The 23,288-nt window shown below is 38.7% G+C and overlaps 1 protein-coding gene across 5 annotated transcripts in view; it reads right to left on the reverse strand.

Annotated features, from left to right (window-relative positions):
* The window catches only part of ODF2L (outer dense fiber of sperm tails 2 like), a 168,482-nt gene that overhangs the window by 76,685 nt on the left and 68,509 nt on the right, over positions 1 to 23,288 (reverse strand). For 4 of the 5 annotated variants that reach the window (XM_053693902.1, XM_053693900.1, XM_053693898.1 and 1 more), the window contains 5 exons: positions 13,232 to 13,361; positions 8,986 to 9,114; positions 4,942 to 5,016; positions 4,149 to 4,220; positions 3,943 to 4,059 (listed from right to left, as the gene is read on the reverse strand). In XM_053693902.1, the coding sequence (XP_053549877.1) occupies positions 3,943 to 4,059; positions 4,149 to 4,220; positions 4,942 to 5,016; positions 8,986 to 9,114; positions 13,232 to 13,361 (523 nt within the window). The remainder of the gene's footprint in view (positions 1 to 3,942; positions 4,060 to 4,148; positions 4,221 to 4,941; positions 5,017 to 8,985; positions 9,115 to 13,231; positions 13,362 to 23,288) is intronic. The other variant, XM_053693901.1, reaches the window with a different exon arrangement.

The raw sequence follows: 23,288 nt of genomic DNA on the forward strand, positions 1-23,288 counted from the left end.
TCACATCTTCAATAGCATTTCTGTGCTGCGCTCTTATATAAAGCCACATAACATATTCATGCAACGCTGACAATGTTAGTGACCAGTGCTCGCCAGTAAGAATATTTAGGAGCCAGTCAGGGTTATTAGTATATAGATATGGAGAATAACCCAAAAAGTTAGCCAGGGGTAAAATTCTAGGAGTCAGTGGCTCCATGGCTCCTGGGTTTGTCGAGCACTGTGTTAGTCCATAACAAATTTGCTACTGTTCAGTTTATTTATACTGTTTGACCTATTTGTGTGTGATGCTGGTTTAAACTAAGCAATACATCAGTTTTTATTTATCTGCTTTCTCTCTTGTAACTTCCATTTATTTTTTTCATGTTTATTAAATTAACAGTAAAGTCAAAATTCAACTTTCATGATTCAGATAGAAAATACAATGTTAAAAACTTTCCATTTTACTTGTTATTAAATTTGCTTCATTCTCTTGGTAGAAAAGGAGATAGAGAGGGCGCCACATAGTGTGATATAGTTTTAAGCAGAGTGGTAAAAATCTGTAGCGGTGGTGTGCTTACCAGATAATGTTGTACTGTGCTGTGACCAGTACTGTCTCGCCTGCTAGCACTTAAATCAGTGGCTAGTACACTGCCAGACAGAGTCTTTCCAGGGGCTCTTCCTTCAGGCTGTGGGCTCCAAAATCTTCAGTATTGGCTGCGAGCAAATCTTCGTTTTGTAACTTTGGATTTTGGCTCAGTATTATTGTATAAAAGAATGTATACAACTTCCAGAATTAAAAGAATTTTAAATGGCTTTATTATAACGCGTTTCTCAACCTCCAAGGGTCGTTTCTTCAGATTTACTCGACAAAGGACATAGTAACTATTTATACAGTCCAATCTGTTGGATCACTACATTGTTATTATACATCCCTAATTGTTTCACTTTATTATTTCATATCTTTTGTGAAAATCCGAATATTTATTTACAATCATTTATACATTTCTTTTTTACCCATAACAGCGCGCCTTTTGTATTCCTCAGTGGGATACCACACATTGTTCATTCTCTTGGTAGCCTTTATTAAAAAAGCATATCTAGGTAGGCTCTGGAGTGCACTACTGGGAGCTAGCTGCCGATTGGTGGTTGCACATATATGACTCTTATCATTGGCTCACCCGATGCATTCAGCTAGCTCGCAGTAGTGTGTTGCTGCTCCTTCAAAAAAGGATACCAAGAGAATGAAGCAAACGATATCAGAAGTCAAATGGAAAGTTGTTTAAAATTGTATGTTCTGAGACATGAAAGTTTAATTTTTACTTTACCATATACCTTTAAGGTTCGCATGTAGATGAAAAAACTATATTCTATTATAGTCAAGAGTTTTCATTTCACTAATCATCTTATTTGCTAATTGTTTTAAAGTTACAACTAAAGGGATTAATTAACGAAGCAATATTAAAAATAATCTGCAGTAACATCTCAAAAGATCACATAACAATAAATTAGTTTTTTCCCCATCTAAGAATACTCTATAACAGTCTTTAAATCAAAACATTTCTATTACTCAACTTTCATTTTGCAGAAACTGCAGAATAATTTTATGGGACATTGTAACAAAAATTTAATTGGAACAAACGAGTTAAACACAGAGGCCAATTTATCAAAGGTCTTGCGGACCTGATCCGACAGTGCGGATCAGGTCCGCAAGACCTCGTTGAATGCGGAGAGCAATACGCTCTCCGTATTCAGCATTGCACCAGCAGCTCACCGCCCCCCTGCAGACTTTTTTAGACCAATGGGCCGCCAGCAGGGAGGTGTCAGTCAACCTGATCGTACTCGATCAGGTTGAATTGCAGCGATGTCTGTCCGCCTGCTCAGCAGGCGGGCAGGGTTATGGAGCAGCGGTCTTTAAGAGTTCTCCTGCACTGCTACCATTGAGAATACAACTAGTGATTCAGTTGGGAAGAGGTATACAGTTATTAAAGGGCCATTTTACTGTAAAAATGGTTTTCCCTTGATGCGTTCTTAATGACATGTTATAGTAGCTGCAGAATAAAAAATGTAAAGGAAATTGTTCCTTAATGGGGGTTTTTATGAAATAGCAATTTTGCTTATTGACGCCTCAATCCATTGTTGTCAAGAACATGCCCATATAAATGGGCTGATCCTGCAGAAATAGCACACTTGTTAATTTTTCTCTCTCTACGTTAAAGCCCCCTTATCTTATCTCTCTGCCTGTACACAATGGTCAATAATTAGGGACAATTATCAAAAACTCGCCGGCCTGGAGAGAAATCATGCCAAATCTTTGGGAGTTTTTTTTAGACCTTATATTGTGTTTGTCTCCACTTTGCACCCATAAGCCTGCATAGTAAGATAAACAGCAATTAAGCTAAAATTTACATTTCTAAAATTGTTTAAGGGACCTCACCACACTGATGAGACGTCTTAGATTGTCTCACCAAAGCACATACCTTTAGGTCATTAGGGCCTCAGAAAAAGCATCTGAAGGAGAAAATGTTATGGTCTCTCTCTTCCACCCTCCGCTAGGAACATGATCACTACTTACTGCAATTTGTTTACATAGCATTTCTATATATAATACTAAAAGTATTCATATTTTCAGTATAGGTGGTGTTTTCAACAGGCAGAAGCAGCTATTTATAGTTTTGAAGCTAGAAAAGAACCACAGGCCCAACAAATGTGAAATAAAAAAGAAGGCGCCACGATAGTGCACGATCAGTGGAATAAACAAGCCCCAAATACGCAAGAATAGCTGGTACTTACAAGCTCCCAGACACTTGAGAAGTGTCACAACCGCCTTCTGGAACCTTTAGAGTCGTCCAGCTGACTCACACTCTCGCAGAGGTCAATCCACTCTTTGGGGTATCAGGATGGATACCGGCTGTGTTTCTCTCCCAACAGGACCACAGGTCGCAAATATGGTCTTAGCTCTAGCAGGCTCTTATCCTGTATTTGAGGTGGCCTAACCCGGTAGGCTGAATTACACAGTTATACGGGTGTTGATATCAACAAAGAGTGGATTGACCTCTGCGAGAGTGTGAGTCAGCTGGACGACTCTAAAGGTTCCAGAAGGCGGTTGTGACACTTCTCAAGTGTCTGGGAGCTTGTAAGTACCAGCTATACTTGCGCATTTGGGGCTTGTTTATTCCACTGATCGTGCACTATGGTGGCACCTTCTTTTTTATTTCACATTTCTACAGATTCTTTCCTTTTGGGACACCAACAAAAGTCTTGAAGAAGCTGCGAGCCACCCATCGACGTAAATTGAGAATATACCTTTCTGAACTATAAATTGTTCCATTGGGGAATACCTACACATCAGTATCAGCTAAGTTACTGAGTTCGTTTGGTTTAAAATAAGTTTTTTTGGGACTTTATATCACCATTGACATTCACTGTGATTTTGTCGATGTTCATTATGTATGACTAGCATCTTTGTGAATAATTTCTTACATTGTCTACCATAACATATCTGCTGGCGCACTGTTCTTTCATTTTAAATATTGTTGTTCACAGGCCCAACAAGTCTGCCCAAAATTTCCTAAAAGTGTAAACGTATTTAGTTTGTGGGATAGCCTTGTACATTTTAAAAGGACAAAATAAAGGTAAAGGAGCTATTTATAAACAAATTGATACACTCCAGCAAGTAAAACGGATAATTCGGAACACAATAAAACAGAGAACATTTTAAGTACGATGTCCCTTTATATATGCATTAATCACTGGTCATGTGATGCGCAGGAAGGGCACCGGAATACGCAGAGAAGTAATTTGAATCTATTGTCAAAAATTGGCATTAGTTTAAAGTAAAATGTTCTAACAAAAAATACAATACAATTTTCTTTATTTCCCCATCCCCAGCACAACCATCAGAATTGCACAGACAGTACTGAACGCTATAGAATATATATGGTTTTTAAGTAAATATTTTGTAACCTTTAGTTGGGTGACCGTCTGTTCATTTTCAGTCTCTTTTCTCTGTACAAGATTTTGTAGGCGACAGTGTGTTGCTTCTATAGTTTTTGTTAATTGGCTGCATTTCATTGCAGTGACCTTAAACGTATAAAACATTTGTTAGCCAACCTGGTATACAGCAGCAGTATCTGCATCACATCAGATTGTATTAAATAATGTCTTATTACCTTTTGCACATGAATAAGATGAGAAAGATCTTTAGCTTTTGCTTCTTTTTCAGTAAGTTGTTCTTTAAGTCTCTATAGTAAAAAAAAAAAAAAAAATTATCTTAGGGTCGACATCAAGAACTGTCCCATGAAAAAAAAAAAAACATTTGTTAAACACGTTAAAATGTTGTTCATGTATGTATAATATGCAGTGGTCTCCACAGAAAATGTTGCCAGCCGAGTGAGGGCAGATTAATAATTTTCTATATTATAACATTCTCTGCTATTTATGCTACTTAAACTATCCAAAGTGCACATTAATTGCATAATTTAACAAACTGATTTAAATGATTTGTGCAACAAACATTTAACAAATAAAAAATAAAATAAGCTAATTTTAATTAAATTTTTGCTTAAATGTTACCAGGGTGGTCAGTAAAATCAGCCGGGTGTTATTCTCATTTAAGGGTAAAATTACAAGTGGCGCCCTATTTATCACTCCTCTTTGTGCGTTAAGGCTTTTTGCACTCACCGGGTACCATGCGTATTACAAGTTTTCACACAAGCGCTAACCCAACATGCTAAAGCTGAACTTTTAATATCACAACCTCATTAATGTATTCACCCATAGACTTTAATGGAGTGTGAAAAGTGGGGAATGTTTTTTTGTAATACGCACACTACTTTTGACATGTGCAAAGAGCCGCAATATACCCTTTTTCACCCATAACAGTGCACCACTCGTAATCAAACCCTTTAGTGGTCCTGGGGAGAATAATGTTTTTCAGCACTATAACAGCTTATTGAAACTTACAATATTTTCAGCTTCATCTTCGAGGATCCTTTGCATTAAAGCCTCCAAATGTTTAGTATTTTGTGGCCTATTTTTCTGAAAATACATAATATAAATTATAAAACAATTTTTACAATACATCCTACAGAAAATAAGTGGCAGATGATAAGATTATTTCAAAGGTCCTGCTTGGCTGTTGCAACACATTGCAGCTTTTTAGCAGAATACAACTAGTGATTGTCAATATGTTGTTGCTCCCAAGTGAGACAGCTATGTGTTCAGCACCTCAAAGCATCGCAGCGCAAAATACTGGGTGGTCAATAAAATGTGCCAGGCGGTGTGCCCACTAAATAGGACACACTAGTGGATAAAAGGGTGCGCTGGCACTGCTGGGACTATAAACTGTGAGATTAAGATCTGTACAGGTACTGTAGCTTCAGATTAACCTGCTCCGCAATCTAATCCTCTTTTACTAAAATACATTCTTTTATGTCACACTCTTTGTTTAGTTTGCTAACTAAGCACAACATAACACACCCTCTGGTATTCTTCACTCTTTCCACTGTCAATTGAAATTCTTTTGATAGCTGTATATTATATTCTTTATACCAATAATTACTTCATATACTGTAAGATACCAATACTCTACCATAGTTCTAAAAATGTGTGTCATCCAACATGTAATATTTGTATAAAATGATAATGGCACTTAAGTGTATTTTTAAGAGATGATCTTATATTGTCATTCGAAGCACTTTAGTGAATATTTTTATTTAAGTGCCACTGCAATAAAAAAATGTTCTATTATCAACATAAAAGAGCAGCATTTAAAGGGCCATGATACCCAAATGTTGAAGCACTTAAATGTGATGCAGCATAGCTGTAAAAAGCTGACTAGAAAATATCACCTGAACATCTCCATGTAAAAAAAAGAAGAACGATATTTTACCTCACAATTTCCAAAGTATTCACACGACACTGTAATCAGGATGCTAGTCCTAGGACTTGCAAGGGAGTGTGCATCTGGCATGTGCAGGCACAGTCATGTTTTTTACCTATTCAGTTTAAATAAGTTCTATCAAATCTCATGAGATTTCACTGAAACAAAGCAAAGCATCACCTCAGCACTACTGATGCTGATTTTTTTCTCTCTTTTTTTCTTAACCCCTTAATGACCACAGCACTTTTCCATTTTCTGTCCGTTTGGGACCAAGGCTATTTTTACATTTTTGCGGTGTTTGTGTTTAGCTGTAATTTTCTTCTTACTCATTTACTGTACCCACACATATTATATACCGTTTTTCTCGCCACTAAATGGACTTTCTAAAGATACCATTATTTTCATCATATCTTATAATTTACTATAAAAAAAATTATAAAATATGAGGAAAAATGGAAAAAAACACACTTTTTCTAACTTTGACCCCCAAAATCTGTTACACATCTACAACCACCAAAAAACACCCATGCTAAATAGTTTCTAAATTTTGTCCTGAGTTTAAAAATACCCAATGTTTACATGTTCTTTGCTTTTTTTGCAAGTTATAGGGCCAAAAATACAAGTAGCACTTTGCTATTTCCAAACCACTTTTTTCCAAAATTAGCGCTAGTTACATTAGAACACTAATATCTTTCAGGAATCCCTGAATATCCCTTGACATGTATATATTTTTTTTTAGTAGACATCCCAAAGTATTGATCTAGGCCCATTTTGGTATATTTCATACCACCATTTCACCGCCAAATGCGATCAAATACAAAAAATCGTTCACTTTTTCACAAACTTTAGGTTTCTCACTGAAATTATTTACAAACAACTTGTGCAATTATGGCATAAATGGTTGTAAATTCTTCTCTGGGATCCCCTTTGTTCAGAAATAGCAGACATATATGGCTTTGGCGTTGCTTTTTGGTAATTAGAAGGCCGCTAAATGCCACTGCGCACCACAAGTCTATTATGCCCAGCAGTTAAGGGGTTAATTAGGGAGCTTTTATTTAGGGAGCTTGTAGGGTTAATTTTAGCTTTAGTGTAGTGGACAACCCCAAGTATTGATCTAGGCACATTTTGGTATATTTCATGCCACCATTTCACCGCCAAATGCGATCAAATTGAAAAAAAAAAAGTTACATTTTTCACAATTTTAGGTTTCTCACTGAAATTATTTACAAACAGCTTGTGCAATTATGGCACAAATGGTTGTAAATACTTGTCTGGGATCCCCTTTGTTCAGAAATAGCAGACATATATGACTTTGGCGTTGCTTTCTGGTAATTAGAAGGCCGCTAAATCCTGCTGCGCCTCACACGTGTATTATGGCTAGCAGTGAAGGGGTTAATTAGGGAGTTTGTAGGGAGCTTGCAGGGTTAATTTTAGCTTAAGTGTAGAGATCAGCCTCCCACCTGACACATCCCACCCCCTGATCCCTCCCAAACAGCTCCCTTCCCTCCCCCACCCCACAATTGTCCCCGCCATCTTAAGTACTGGCAGAAAGTCTGCCAGTACTAAAATAAAAGGGTTTTTAAAAAAAATAAAATAATTTTTTTAGCATATTTACATATGCTACTGTGTAGGATCCCCCCTTAGCCCCCAACCTCCCTGATCCCCCCAAAACCGCTCTCTAACCCTCCCCTCTGCCTCATTGGGGGCCATCTTGGGTACTGGCAGCTGTCTGCCAGTACCCAGTTTGCAAAAAAAAAGTGCTTTTTTTTTGTTTGTTTGGTTTTTTTCTGAAGTGTAGCTTCCCCCCCCACACAGACAAACCCCCACCACCTTGCTGATCATTTTTTTTTTTTAAACTTTTTAGCCATTTTTTTACATTTGTTAACATTTTTTATTATTGGATTTTCTGTAGCGTAGCGGTTCCCACCCGCTCCCTCCCCGTGCCCGCCCCCGCCCTCCCATGCACGCGCGCGCGCCTGTGCGCACCCCCGGCCATCCCCGACCTCGATCCCGCCCCCCCTCCACATCAGCAGGGCCATCGATGGCCGCCACCCGCCTCCCGGTCCGGCTCCCACCCACCAACGCAGTGAGCCACCGATCTCCGGTGCAGAGAGGGCCACAGAGTGGCTCTCTCTGCACCGGATGGCTTAAAAAGGTTATTGCAGGATGCCTCCATATCGAGGCATCACTGCAATAACCGGAAAGCAGCTGGAAGCGAGCGGGATCGCTTCCAGCTGCTTTCCACACCGAGGACGTGCAGGGTACGTCCTCAGGCGTTAACTGCCTTTTTTTTGAGGACGTACCCTGCACGTCCTCGGTCGTTAAGGGGTTAAACTGCTGAAGTATATCTTTTTACACAGAACTTACTCTGCTGAGCTGAGGAAATTGTGAGGTAAAATCTCTTCCTTTTTTACATAGAGATGCTCAGGTGATATCTTCCTGTCAGCTTTTTACACTTATACTGCATCAGTTTCAAGTGATTTAGCAGATGAGTATTATGTCCCTTTAAACATGAATAAATATGTAGTAAAACCTGTTTAAATGTAAAATAACTTACCAGTATAGAATTGTACAATTCCTACTAGTGCTTATAGTTGGAAGTACATAAAAGTAAACGGACATTAGGAGGAAGTAACTGTTAACCAATGAGCATTAGCTATACGTATGTCAGCCAATGAGAACTATAGTAAGAAGTACACAACTGCTTGTGTTTATTTAAATATAAATTTACAGAGATAGTAACATTACATTTTCATGCTTCAGATACAGCATACAAACAACTTTCCAATTTACTTCTAGTATAAAATTTGCTTTATTCTCTGTGTATCCTCTGTTGAAAAGCATAGGTAGGCTCAGGTGGCTACAAACATACTGTATGCCTCTTGTCATTGGATCCTCAGATATATCCAACTATCTCGCAAGAGTGGATTGCTGTTCCTGAGCCTATCTAGGAATGCTCTTCAACAAAGGGTACCAAGAAAATGAAACAAGTTTGATGAGTTAAGTAAATTAAAATATAGCTGTTATAATGCTTAGTATACAGTTTGCAAAAAGCTATACTATCCTTTTCAAAGAAGACCCAAAAAGCATTGTGCTAAAGCTGTGTATACTGTCACCCATCTTACCTCGTAACTTTGTTTTTCAAGAAGACTATTAAGAGCTCTTCTAATGTCACTAAATGTCTCGAGCTCCTTCCAAAGAAGATCTTTTTTCTTCGAAATGCTCATCAAATCCAAACTAGAAACATTATCGGTCTAATAAAAATATATAACCACAAATGTAAAACATCTGTATGATGGGAATGAAGCTCTCCTTTTATTACCAGCAGATATTTGGCCCTGGCATTTGCTTTCTTAAAAGGGACAGTCTAGTCCAAAATAAACTTTCATGATTCAGATAGAGCATGTAATTTTAAACAATTTTCCAATTTACCATACTTTTATCACCAATTTTGCTTTGTACTCTTGGTATTCTTAGTTGAAAGCTAAACCTAGGAGGCTCATATGCTAATTTCTAAGCCCTTGAAGGCCGCCTCTTCTCTCAGGGCATTTTGACAGTTTTTCACCACTAGAGGGTGTTAGTTCATGTTTGTCATATAGATAACACTGTGCTCAGGCACGTGGAGTTCCAATGAGCAAGCTCTGATTGGCTAAAATTGATGTCTGTCAAAAAAACTGAAATAAGGGGGCAGTTTGCAGAGGTAAAAAGTGTATTTATAAAACTGTGTTGGTAATGCAAAACTAGGGAATGTTTAATAAAGGGATTATCTATCTTTTCAAACAATACAAATTCTGGTGTAGACTGTCCCTTTAAAGAAATTAATGGAAAATAAAATACAACATTTGAATTCTTTAGTCACACAACAAAATGTCCTTAATGCTTTATACAAGGAAACAAAAAGTGATTAAAATTTAAAGAAATCACCCAACAAACAATTTAACAAAATCTTTTAAACGTAGATGAAATATTAAAGTGATGGTAAATCCAAACGATACAAAAATCACTTAAAATAAATAGCACTTTCAGCGATCACTTTGCAAAAAAGTGTGCTAAACTTACCTTTGATGTGCCACGGCCTCCTCGCTAAACTCAGTGTCTCTGGTCGCCTACAGCACAGCGCTTTTTTCAACGAGGTGACGTTTCCACCTCTTAACCAATAGCTGTGCTAGCATACAGAAGAGTGTTGTATGGCTATTGGTTTAGAGGTGGAAACGTCACCTCATTGAAAGAAAAATGAGCCACGGGCAGCAGCACAGAAAGTTTACGTTTAGAACCTTTCTTACAAAGTGATCAATGAAAGTCCTATTTATTTTTAGTGATAGTAATTCCTAGCATTTTTTAAATGCTAGGAATTTGCCATCACTTTAAGTCCTTGATATTTTAACAACCTATTTAAAGGGACATGAAACACAAATTTTTCATTCATGATTCAGACAGAACATACAATATTAAACAACTTCCCAATTCTGTTATACAATTTGCTTTGTTCTAATGGTATCCATTGTTGTAGGGCTGGGAGATTAACCGCATATGCATTTTTAAACAGCAATTAACCGCCACAATTTAAAAACCGCGAGAGTCTGCAGTTTTTATGGGGAGGCGGGGCCTGGGGGAACATCACGTCACAAAGATCGTGCCGTGTGGATACAATAGAAGGACTCGGTCCCGGACCACCGGTGACTGAGCACACACAGCAGTTAGAAGAGGCGGCACTGCGGGGCATAGAAGAGTGGAGACACGTGGTCAATGTGGGGTGGGCTGCTCACTCAGGTGAGCTGGAGGCAAGCAAGTAAGAAACTTGCACTACAGGCAGGATAAAGCAGCGATCTGACTGCACTACCACTGTCTGTAGGGCTATAAATAAAGTAAACAAGCTCCGGGGAGAGGGAGGGAGGCTCCGTGGAAGTGAATGCAGTCTGAATAACAGATGTGGCACTGCTCTGGCATATACTTATACCTGGAGATTTATCCAATAAAATAATTGTTTTTATTTTCATACATCTACGTTTAATGGCTAATGCTTTACTTACAGTATTTATGTAATGTAGGTGAAAATAAAAACAATTATTTTATTGAATAAATCTCCAGGAATAAGTATAATATGCAGCAAGTTATTCAGACTGCTTCACTTCCACTAAGCCTGTCTCCCCCTCCCTCTCTCCCCGGAGCTTGGTTAGGAAATTAAGGTGTTTTAGTATTTTTTAAGAAAATCGCGATTGAATCGCAACCGCGTTTTTTTGGGTAATTTTTGCCCATATCGCCCAGCCCTACTTTGTTGTAAAGAATACATAGGTTGCCACAGGAGCAGAAGTGCCCTACTGGGAGCTAGCTGCTGATTGGTGGCAACACATATATGCCTTTTCTCATTGGCTCACCTGATGTCTTCAGATGGCTTCCAGTAGTGTAACACAGCTTCTTAAAAAATGAATGCCAAGAGAATGAAACAAATTTGATAATTGAAGTAAATAGAAAAGTTGTTTAAAATTGTATTCTCTATCTGAATCATACAAGAAAAATGTTGGGTTTTATGTCCCTTTAAATACTTAAGTGAAATCAGCTACAGACCCAGCAATTAACAACTAAGACCTAACTGAACGCATCTGCTGAGGCAATGACAAGAGGCATGTGTGCAGCCACCAATCAGCAGCTAGCTTCTAGTAGTGCGTTGCTGCTCCTGAGCTTACCTGGTTATGCTTTTCAACAAAGGCTACCAAGTGAACTAAGTACATTTGACAGTAGCAGTAAATTGAAACGTCTCTTAAAATTGCTGCTCTCTGAACCATGAGGGTTTAAATTTGACCTGCACGTTCCCTTTAAATCATGAACATGATTATTTTAATTAAGAATATGTAAATATAATCTGCAGTGTTGTTTCAGCACAAAACTCAATACAAATTGTATTATCCCACTGTTTCGCCTAGAACAAAATAATTACGGAATAAAAGCAATTATGTAGATAAATGTATATCCAGATTTTACACAGAAAAGGAGCACATTAAAATAAACCAGAACATGATGTCTGATCATACAGACTCCTTTTTGTAAAGTACGTTCATATATAATGCACAGCTGGGAGCAATTTCACAGCATTAAAGGGAGAGATCACATGATGATAAACCAGCCTGTTATACTACACCATATCGATTCAATTATCTTAAACAAATGCGCAGAAACATTTGAAAAAACATCCTTACAAGTTAGATATATGTTTCCTAGACAGACTTTGTTAAAATGTTGATTGCTCTTGAGATGTTAGTGTTTTGTGTTTTAAATATAGTGATTTATCTTCATGTGAAGTGCTGGAATGTATTATTTAGGTCATTGATCTCACATGTAAATAAACATAGTCAGCAAGTTATAGAGCTCTTGCTAAAGAACATGTTTCACGTATGGAGACCACACAAGTCTATAAACAAATTAGAAAACATGTCAAATGCTACAGCCTGTACAACAGTGATGCATTAAAGGGATATGAAACAAAAAAATATATTTTGTGATTCAGACAGAGCACAATTTAAAATGAGTTTCCAATTTACGTCCATTATCAAATTTGTTTGGTTCCCATGATGTGATACCCAAGTAGGCATCTGGTGCACAACAGATGGCAGGAAATATTGCTGCCATCTAGTGCTCTTGCAAATGGATAACAATCTTGCAAACCTTCTGCCATATAGTGCTCCAGAAATGGGCCGACTCTAAGCATAAATCCCTGCTTTTCAATAAAAGATACCAAGAGAACAAATAAAAATAGATAATATAAATAAAATAGAAAGTTGTTTTAAATAGTATGCTCTATCTGAAAGATGAAAGAAATATGTGGGGTTTCATAACCCTTTAAATGCTACTTTTATGAAATCCATCACTGATATTTATCAGTGGGTTGCACTCTACAACACTGTTTTCAGGTACCCACTAACTATTTTTGTTCTAGATTCATTTCACATACCCAATATGAGTTCCTAATTTAAATAATCGATGCACAGACAGAATATCAGGATCACGAAAATAAGACAGAAACATAAGAAATTACATTATACACACCTGCTCGTAATTTTAAAAGTTTGTTGTTCAATAAAAAAAACAAAAACATTTTTGCATACAAGATGCATTGGAATAACGTTTGGTATTCAATAACAATAAAATAATAATAATAATAATAATAATAATATGTTTTTGCATACAAGATGCATTGGAATAACGTTTGGTATTCAATAACAATAAAATAATAATAATAATAATAATATGTTTTGGCATATAAGATGCACTGGGATAATACAAAACATGTAAAATGTAATACAAACATATGGTAAAACATATAATACACATACAGTATATTTGTCAGGGATATGTATCATAATTTATAATACTTACATTTAATGTAATAGCTAAAGAGTCTTTAAAATCTCCCAAAAGTTTTTCAATGGAATAAGACACCAGATCAGCTTTCCTGAGAGATGTAACCAAAGTCTTCATTCTTTCAACAGACATCTCCTCTTTCTGCCTGTAAAAAATAATGATATATCTTTATGTTGCAAACTGATGTGAAAGGACATACACACGTACAATTAGATATTACATATTATAGCGGCAGTAAAGTCACACAGATACACTGATCTGATTTCAGTTGCATACACACGTACCATTAGTTGTGACTATTACATATTATAGCGGCAGTAAAGTCACACAGATACACTGATCTGATTTCAGTTGCATACACACGTACCATTAGTTGTGACTATTACATATTATAGCGGCAGTAAAGTCACACAGATACACTGATCTGATTTCAGTTGCATACACACGTACCATTAGTTGTGACTATTATATATTATAGCGGCAGTAAAGTCACACAGATACACTGATCTGATTTCAGTCACATACACACGTACCATTAGTTGTGACTATTACATATTATAGCGGCAGTAAAGTCACACAAACATATACACTGATCTGATTTCAATCACATACACACGTACCATTAGTTGTGACTATTATATATTATAGCGGCAGTAAAGTCACACAGATACACTGATCCGATTTCAGTTGCATACACACGTACCATTAGTTGTGACTATTACATATTGCGGCACTGATCTGATTTCAATCACATACACACGTACCATTAGTTGTGACTATTATATATTATAGCGGCAGTAAAGTCACACAAACATATACACTGATCTGATTTCAATCACATACACACGTACCATTAGTTGTGACTATTATATATTATAGCGGCAGTAAAGTCACACAGATACACTGATCCGATTTCAGTTGCATACGCACGTACCATTAGTTGTGACTATTATATATTATAGCGGCAGTAAAGTCACACAGATACACTGATCTGATTTCAGTCGCATACACACGTACCATTAGTTGTGACTATTATATATTATAGCGGCAGTAAAGTCACACAAACATATACACTGATCTGATTTCAATCACATACACACGTACCATTAGTTGTGACTATTATATATTATAGCGGCAGTAAAGTCACACAGATACACTGATCTGATTTCAGTTGCATACACACGTACCATTAGTTGTGACTATTACATATTATAGCGGCAGTAAAGTCACACAGATACACTGATCCGATTTCAGTTGCATACACACGTACCATTAGTTGTGACTATTATATATTATAGCGGCAGTAAAGTCACACAAACAGATACATTGATCTGATTTCAGTCGCATACACAGATGTACCATTAAATATTATATATTATAGCGGCAGTAAAGTCACACAGATACACTGATCTGATTTCAGTCACATACACACGTACCATTAGTTGTGACCATTACATATTATAGCGGCAGTAAAGTCACACAAACATATACACTGATCTAATTTCAGTCACATACACACATACCATTAGTTGTGACCATTACATATTATAGCGGCAGTAAAGTCACACAGATACACTGATCTGATTTCAGTCACATACACACGTACCATTAGTTGTGATTATTATATATTATAGCGGCAGTAAAGTCACACAAACAGATACAGATACAATGATCTGATTTCAGTCACATACACAAGTGTACTATTAGTTGTGACTATTATTTATTATAGCGGCAGTAAAGTCACACAGATACACTGATCAGATTTTCAGTTGCATACACACGTACCATTAGTTGTGACTATTACATATTATAGCGGCAGTAAAGTCACACAGATACACTGATCTGATTTCAGTTGCATACACACGTACCATTAGTTGTGACTATTATATATTATAGCGGCAGTAAAGTCACACAAACATACACTGATCTGATTTCAGTCACATACACACACCATTAAATATTATATATTATAGCGGCAGTAAAGTCACACAAACAGATACAGATACACTGATCTGATTTCAGTCGCATACACACGTACCATTAGTTGTGACTATTACATATTATAGCGGCAGTAAAGTCACACAGATACACTGATCTGATTTCAGTTGCATACACACGTACCATTAGTTGTGACTATTACATATTATAGCGGCAGTAAAGTCACACAGATACACTGATCTGATTTCAGTCACATACACAAGTACCATTAGTTGTGACTATTACATATTATAGCGGCAGTAAAGTCACACAGATACACTGATCTGATTTCAGTTGCATACACACGTACCATTAGTTGTTACTATTATATATTATAGCGGCAGTAAAGTCACACAGATACACTGATCCGATTTCAGTTGCATACACACGTACCACTAGTTGTGACTATTACATATTATAGCGGCAGTAAAGTCACACAGATACACTGATCTGATTTCAGTCGCATACACACGTACCACTAGTTGTGACTATTACATATTATAGCGGCAGTAAAGTCACACAGATACACTGATCTGATTTCAGTCGCATACACACGTACCACTAGTTGTGACTATTACATATTATAGCGGCAGTAAAGTCACACAAACAGATACAGATACAATGATCTTATTTCAGTCGCATACACACGTACCATTAGTTGTGACTATTATATATTATAGCGGCAGTAAAGTCACACAGATACACTGATCTGATTTCAGTCACATACACACGTACCATTAGTTGTGACTATTATATATTATAGCGGCAGTAAAGTCACACAAACATATACACTGATCTGATTTCAATCACATACACACGTACCATTAGTTGTGACTATTATATATTATAGCGGCAGTAAAGTCACACAGATACACTGATCTGATTTCAGTTGCATACACACGTACCATTAGTTGTGACTATTACATATTATAGCGGCAGTAAAGTCACACAGATACACTGATCTGATTTCAGTCACATACACACGTACCATTAGTTGTGACTATTACATATTATAGCGGCAGTAAAGTCACACAGATACACTGATCTGATTTCAGTCACATACACACATACCATTAGTTGTGACTATTACATATTATGGCGGCAGTAAAGTCACACAGATACACTGATCTGATTTCAGTCACATACACACGTACCATTAGTTGTGACTATTATATATTATAGCGGCAGTAAAGTCACACAGATACACTGATCTGATTTCAGTCACATACATACACGTACCATTAGTTGTGACTATTACATATTGCGGCACTGATCTGATTTCAGTCACATACACACGTACCATTAGTTGTGACTATTATATATTATAGCGGCAGTAAAGTCACACAAACAGATACAATGATCTGATTTCAGTCGCATACACACGTACCATTAGCTGTGACTATTACATATTATGGCGGCAGTAAAGTCACACAGATACACTGATCTGATTTCAGTCACATACACATGTACCATTAGCTGTGACTATTACATATTATAGCGGCAGTAAAGTCACACAGATACACTGATCTGATTTCAGTCACATACACACATTCCATTAGTTGTGACTATTACATTTTATGGCGGCAGTAAAGTCACACAGATACACTGATCTGATTTCAGTTGCATACACACGTACCATTAGTTGTGACTATTACATATTATGGCGGCAGTAAAGTCACACAGATACACTGATCTGATTTCAGTTGCATACACACGTACCATTAGTTGTGACTATTACATATTATGGCGGCAGTAAAGTCACACAGATACACTGATCTGATTTCAGTCACATACACACGTACCATTAGTTGTGACTATTACATTTTATGGCGGCAGTAAAGTCACACAGATACACTGATCTGATTTCAGTTGCATACACACGTACCATTAGTTGTGACTATTACATATTATGGCGGCAGTAAAGTCACACAGATACACTGATCTGATTTCAGTTGCATACACACGTACCATTAGTTGTGACTATTACATATTATGGCGGCAGTAAAGTCACACAGATACACTGATCTGATTTCAGTTGCATACACACGTACCATTAGTTGTGACTATTATATATTATAGTGGCAGTAAAGTCACACAGATACACTGATCTGATTTCAGTTGCATACACACGAACCATTAGTTGTGACTATTACATATTATAGCGGCAGTAAAGTCACACAGATACACTGATCTGATTTCAGTCGCATACACACGTACCATTAGTTGTGACTATTACATATTATTGCGGCACTGATCTGATTTCAGTTGCATACACACGTACCATTAGTTGTGACTATTACATATTATAGCGGCAGTAAAGTCACACAGATACACTGATCTGATTTCAGTCACATACACACGTACCATTAGTTGTGACTATTATATATTATAGCGGCAGTAAAGTCACACAAACAGATACAGATACAATGATCTGATTTCAGTCGCATACACACGTACTATTAGTTGTGACTATTACATATTATGGCGGCAGTAAAGTCACACAGATACACTGATCTGATTTCAGTTGCATACGCACGTACCATTAGTTGCGACTATTACATATTGCGGCACTGATCTGATTTCAGTCGCATACACATGTACCATTAGTTGTGACTATTACATATTATTGCGAACTAGCTGATAAGCCTTTGTCCAAACCCTCTTGGAGAAAGGACAATATCCTAGGAATCCTAACCTTACTCCATGAGTAACTCTTGGATTCACACCAATAAAGATATTTACGCCATATCTTATGGTAGATTTTCCTGGTGACAGGCTTCCGAGCCTGTATTAAGGTATCAATGACTGACTCAGAGAAGCCACGCCTTGATAGAATCAAGCGTTCAATCTCCATGCAGTCAGTCTCAGAGAAATTAGATTTGGATGATTGAAAGGACCTTGTATTAGAAGGTCCTGCCTCAGAGGCAGAGTCCATGGTGGAAGAGATGACATGTCCACTAGGTCTGCATACCAGGTCCTGTGTGGCCACGCAGGCGCTATCAGAATCACCAATGCTCTCTCCTGTTTGATTTTGGCAATCAGTCGAGGGAGCAGAGGAAACGGTGGAAACACATAGGCCAGGTTGAAGAACCAAGGAGCTGCTAGAGCATCTATCAGCGTTGCTCCCGGGTCCCTGGACCTGGATCCGTAACAAGGAAGCTTGGCGTTCTGGCGAGACGCCATGAGATCCAGTTCTGGTTTGCCCCAACGATGGACCAGTTGAGCAAACACCTCCGGATGGAGTTCCCACTCCCCCGGATGAAAAGTCTGACGACTTAGAAAATCCGCCTCCCAGTTCTCTACGCCTGGGATGTGGATCGCTGACAGGTGGCAAGAGTGAGACTCAGCCCAGCGAATTATCTTTGAGACTTCTAACATCGCTAGGGAACTCCTGGTTCCCCCTTGATGGTTGATGTAAGCCACAGTCGTGATGTTGTCCGACTGAAATCTGATGAACCTCAGTGTTGCTAACTGAGGCCAAGCTAGAATAGCATTGAATATTGCTCTTAACTCCAGAATATTTATTGGGAGGAGTTTCTCCTCCTGAGTCCACGATCCCTGAGCCTTCAGGGAGTTCCAGACTGCGCCCCAACCTAGAAGGCTGGCATCTGTTACAATCGTCCAATCTGGCCTGCGAAAGGTCATACCCTTGGACAGATGGACCCGAGAAAGCCACCAGAGAAGAGAATCTCTGGTCTCTTTATCCAGATTTAGTAGAGGGGACAAATCTGAGTAATCCCCATTCCACTGACTTAGCATGCATAATTGCAGCGGTCTGAGATGCAGGTGCGCAAATGGCACTATGTCCATTGCCGCTACCATTAAGCCGATTACTTCCATGCACTGAGCCACTGACGGGCGTGGAATGGAATGAAGGACACGGCAAGCATTTAGAAGAAGTTTTGATAACCTGGACTCCGTCAGGTAAATTTTCATGTCTACAGAATCTATAAGAGTCCCTAGGAAGGAGACTCTTGTGAGTGGTGATAGAGAACTCTTTTCCACGTTCACTTTCCACCCATGCGACCTCAGAAATGCCAGAACTATCTCTGTATGAGACTTGGCAATTTGAAAGCTTGACGCCTGTATCAGGATGTCGTCTAGATACGGAGCCACCGCTATGCCTCGCGGTCTTAGAACCGCCAGAAGTGAGCCCAGAACCTTTGTAAAAATTCTCGGGGCAGTGGCCAACCCGAAGGGAAGAGCTACAAATTGGTAATGCCTGTCTAGAAAGGCAAACCTTAGGAACCGATGATGATCTTTGTGAATCGGTATGTGAAGGTAGGCATCCTTTAAGTCCACTGTGGTCACGTACTGACCCTCTTGGATCATGGGTAGGATGGTCCGAATAGTTTCCATTTTGAATGATGGAACTCTGAGGAATTTTCTTGGGAACCACAAATAGATTTGAATAAAATCCCTGTCCTTGTTCCGTCCGCGGAAATGGATGGATCACTCCCATTACTAGGAGGTCTTGCACACAGCTTAGGAATGCCTCTTCCTTTATCTGGTTTGCTGATAACCTTGAAAGATGAAATCTCCCTTGTGGAGGAGAAGCTTTGAAGTCCAGAAGATATCCCTGAGATATGATCTCCAACGCCCAGGGATCCTGAACATCTCTTGCCCACGCCTGGGCGAAGAGAGAAAGTCTGCCCCCCACTAGATCCGTTTCCGGATAGGGGGCCGTTCCTTCATGCTGTCTTGGGGGCAGCAGCAGGCTTTCTGGCCTGCTTGCCCTTGTTCCAGGACTGGTTAGGTTTCCAGGCCTGTCTGGAATGAGCAACAGTTCCATCTTGTTTTGAAGCGAAGGAAGTTGATGCTGCACCTGCCTTGAAATTTCGAAAGGCACGAAAATTAGACTGTTTGGCCTTTGATTAGGGTATGACCCTTGCCTCCAGTAATGTCAGCAATAATTTCCTTCAAGCCAGGCCCGGATAAGGTCTGCCCCTTGAAAGGAATGTTGAGTAATTTAGACTTTGAAGTCACGTCAGCTGACCAGGATTTAAGCCATAGCACCCTACGCGCCTGGATGGCGAATCCGGAATTCTAAGCCGTTAGTTTAGTCAAATGAACAATGGAATCAGAAACAAATGAGTTAGCTAGCTTAAGCGTTCTAAGCTTGTCAATAATTTCATTCAATGGAGCTGTCTGGATGGCCTCTTCCAGGGCCTCAAACCAGAATGCCGCTGCAGCAGTGACAGGCGCAATGCATGCAAGGGGCTGTAAAATAAAACCTTGTTGAATAAACATTTTCTTAAGGTAACCATCCAATTTTTTATCCATTGGATCTGAAAAAGCACAACTGTCCTCAACCGGGATAGTGGTACGCTTTGCTAAAGTAGAAACTGCTCCCTCCACCTTAGGGACCGTCTGCCATAAGTCCTGTGTAGTGGCGTCTATTGGAAAAAAAATTCTAAATATAGGAGGTGGGGAAAAGGGCACACCGGGTCTATCTCATTCCTTGCTAATAATTTCTGTAAGCCTTTTAGGTATAGGAAAAACGTCAGTACACACCGGCACCGCACAGTATCTATCCAGCCTACACAATTTCTCTGGAATTGCAACTGTGTTACAGTCATTCAGAGCAGCTAATACCTCCCCAAGCAATACACGGAGGTTCTCAAGCTTAAATTTAAAATTAGAAATCTCTGAATCAGGTTTCCCCGAGTCAGAGATGTCACCCACAGACTGAAGCTCTCCGTCCTCATGTTCTGCATACTGTGACACAGTATCAGACATGGCTCTAACAGCATTTGCGCGCTCTGTATCTCTCCTAACCCCAGAGCTATCGCGCTTGCCTCTTAATTCAGGCAATCTAGATAATACCTCTGACAGGGTATTATTCATGATTGCAGCCATGTCCTGCAAGGTAATCGCTATGGGCGTCCCTGATGTAATTGGCGCCATATTAGCGTGCGTCCCCTGAGCGGGAGGCGAAGGGTCTGACACGTGGGGAGAGTTAGTCGGCATAACTTCCCCCTCGACAGAACCCTCTGGTGATAATTCTTTTATAGATAAAGACTGATCTTTACTGTTTAAGGTGAAATCAATACATTTAGTACACATTCTCCTATGGGGCTCCACGATGGCTTTCAAACATAATGAACAAGTAGGTTCCTCTGTGTCAGACATGTTTAAACAGACTAGCAATGAGACTAGCAAGCTTGGAAAACACTTTAAAACAAGTTTACAAGCAATATAAAAAACGTTACTGCGCCTTTAAGAAACACAAATTTTCCCAAATTTTGAAATAACAGTGAAAAAATGCAGTTACACTAACGAAATTTTTAAAGTGTATGTAATAAGTTAGCAGAGCATTGCACCCACTTGCAAATGGATGATTAACCCCTTAATACCAAAAACGGAATAACAAATGACAAAAATGTTTTTTAAACAGTCACAACAACTGCCACAGCTCTACTGTGGCTTTTTACCTCCCTCAATACGACTTTTGAAGCCTTTTGAGCCCTTCAGAGAAGTCCTGGATCATGCAGGAAGAAGCTGGATGTCTGTGTCTGTAATTTTTGCTGTGCAAAAAAAACGCCAAAATAGGCCCCTCCCACTCATATTACAACAGTGGGAAGCCTCAGGGAACTGTTTCTAGGCAAAATTCAAGCCAGCCATGTGGAAAAAACTAGGCCCCAATAAGTTTTATCACCAAACATATGTAAAAAACGATTAAACATGCCAGCAAACGTTTTAAAATACACTTTTATAAAAGTATGTATCTCTATTAATAAGCCTGATACCAGTCGCTATCACTGCATTTAAGGCTTTACTTACATTACTTCGGTATCAGCAGCATTTTCTAGCAAATTCCATCCCTAGAAAAATATTTTAACTGCACATACCTTATTACAGGAAAACCTGCACGCTATTCCCCCTCTGAAGTTACCTCACTCCTCAGAATATGTGAGAACAGCAAAGGATCTTAGTTACTTCTGCTAAGATCATAGAAAACGCAGGCAGATTCTTCTTCTAAATACTGCCTGAGATAAACAGTACACTCCGGTACCATTTAAAAATAACAAACTTTTGATTGAAGAAATAAACTAAGTATAAAACACCACAGTCCTCTTACGACCTCCATCTTAGTTGAGAGTTGCAAGAGAATGACTGGATATGGCAGTGAGGGGAGGAGCTATATAGCAGCTCTGCTGTGGGTGATCCTCTTGCAACTTCCTGTTGGGAAGGAGAATATCCCACAAGTAATGGATGATCCGTGGACTGGATACACTTAACAAGAGAAATGAGCTTCTTTATATCATTTTTTTCATAAATAGAAAACCTTGTATGCACTTTTCAACACATAATAATGATTTAGCCTGTAGACTGGAGAAGGGTCTCTTCTTTCATTTATTTTGCTTAGTCTGTATAACTCACCTACTCATTTTCTCAGCACTACAGAGTTTAGTGGAGGTTTACAAATAAAATATAATAATGATATAACTGTACGATCTTTAAAAGGGACATGAACCCCACAATTGTTCTGTCATGATTCACATTGAACATAACATTTTAACAACTTTCCAATGTATTTCTTTTATCTAATTTGCTTAATTCTCTTTGTATCCTTTGTTGAAGAAGCAGTAATACACCACTGGGAGCTAGTATAAAGCCAGACAAGAGGCATATATGCACAGCTACCAATCAGCAGCTTCTAAGCCTACCTAGGTATCATTTTTAACAAGGGATACTAAGGCCTAGATTTAGAGTTCGGCGGTAAAAGGGCTGTTAACGCTCCGCGGGCTTTTTTCTGGCCGCACCATAAAATTAACTCTGGTATCGAGAGTTAAAACAAATGCTGCGTTAGGCTCCAAAAAAGGAGCGTAGGGCATTTTTACCGCAAATGCAACTCTCGATACCAGAGTTGCTTACGGACGCGGCCGGCATCAAAAACGTGCTCGTGCACGATTCCCCCATAGGAAACAATGGGGCTGTTTGAGCTGAAAAAAAACCTAACACCTGCAAAAAAGCAGCGTTCAGCTCCTAACGCAGCCCCATTGTTTCCTATGGGAAAACACTTCCTACGTCTGCACCTAACACTCTAACATGTACCCCGAGTCTAAACACCCCTAGCCTTACACTTATTAAC

Source organism: Bombina bombina, chromosome 10 (genome assembly GCF_027579735.1).
Source record: "Bombina bombina isolate aBomBom1 chromosome 10, aBomBom1.pri, whole genome shotgun sequence".
Taxonomy (NCBI): Eukaryota; Metazoa; Chordata; class Amphibia; order Anura; family Bombinatoridae; genus Bombina; species Bombina bombina.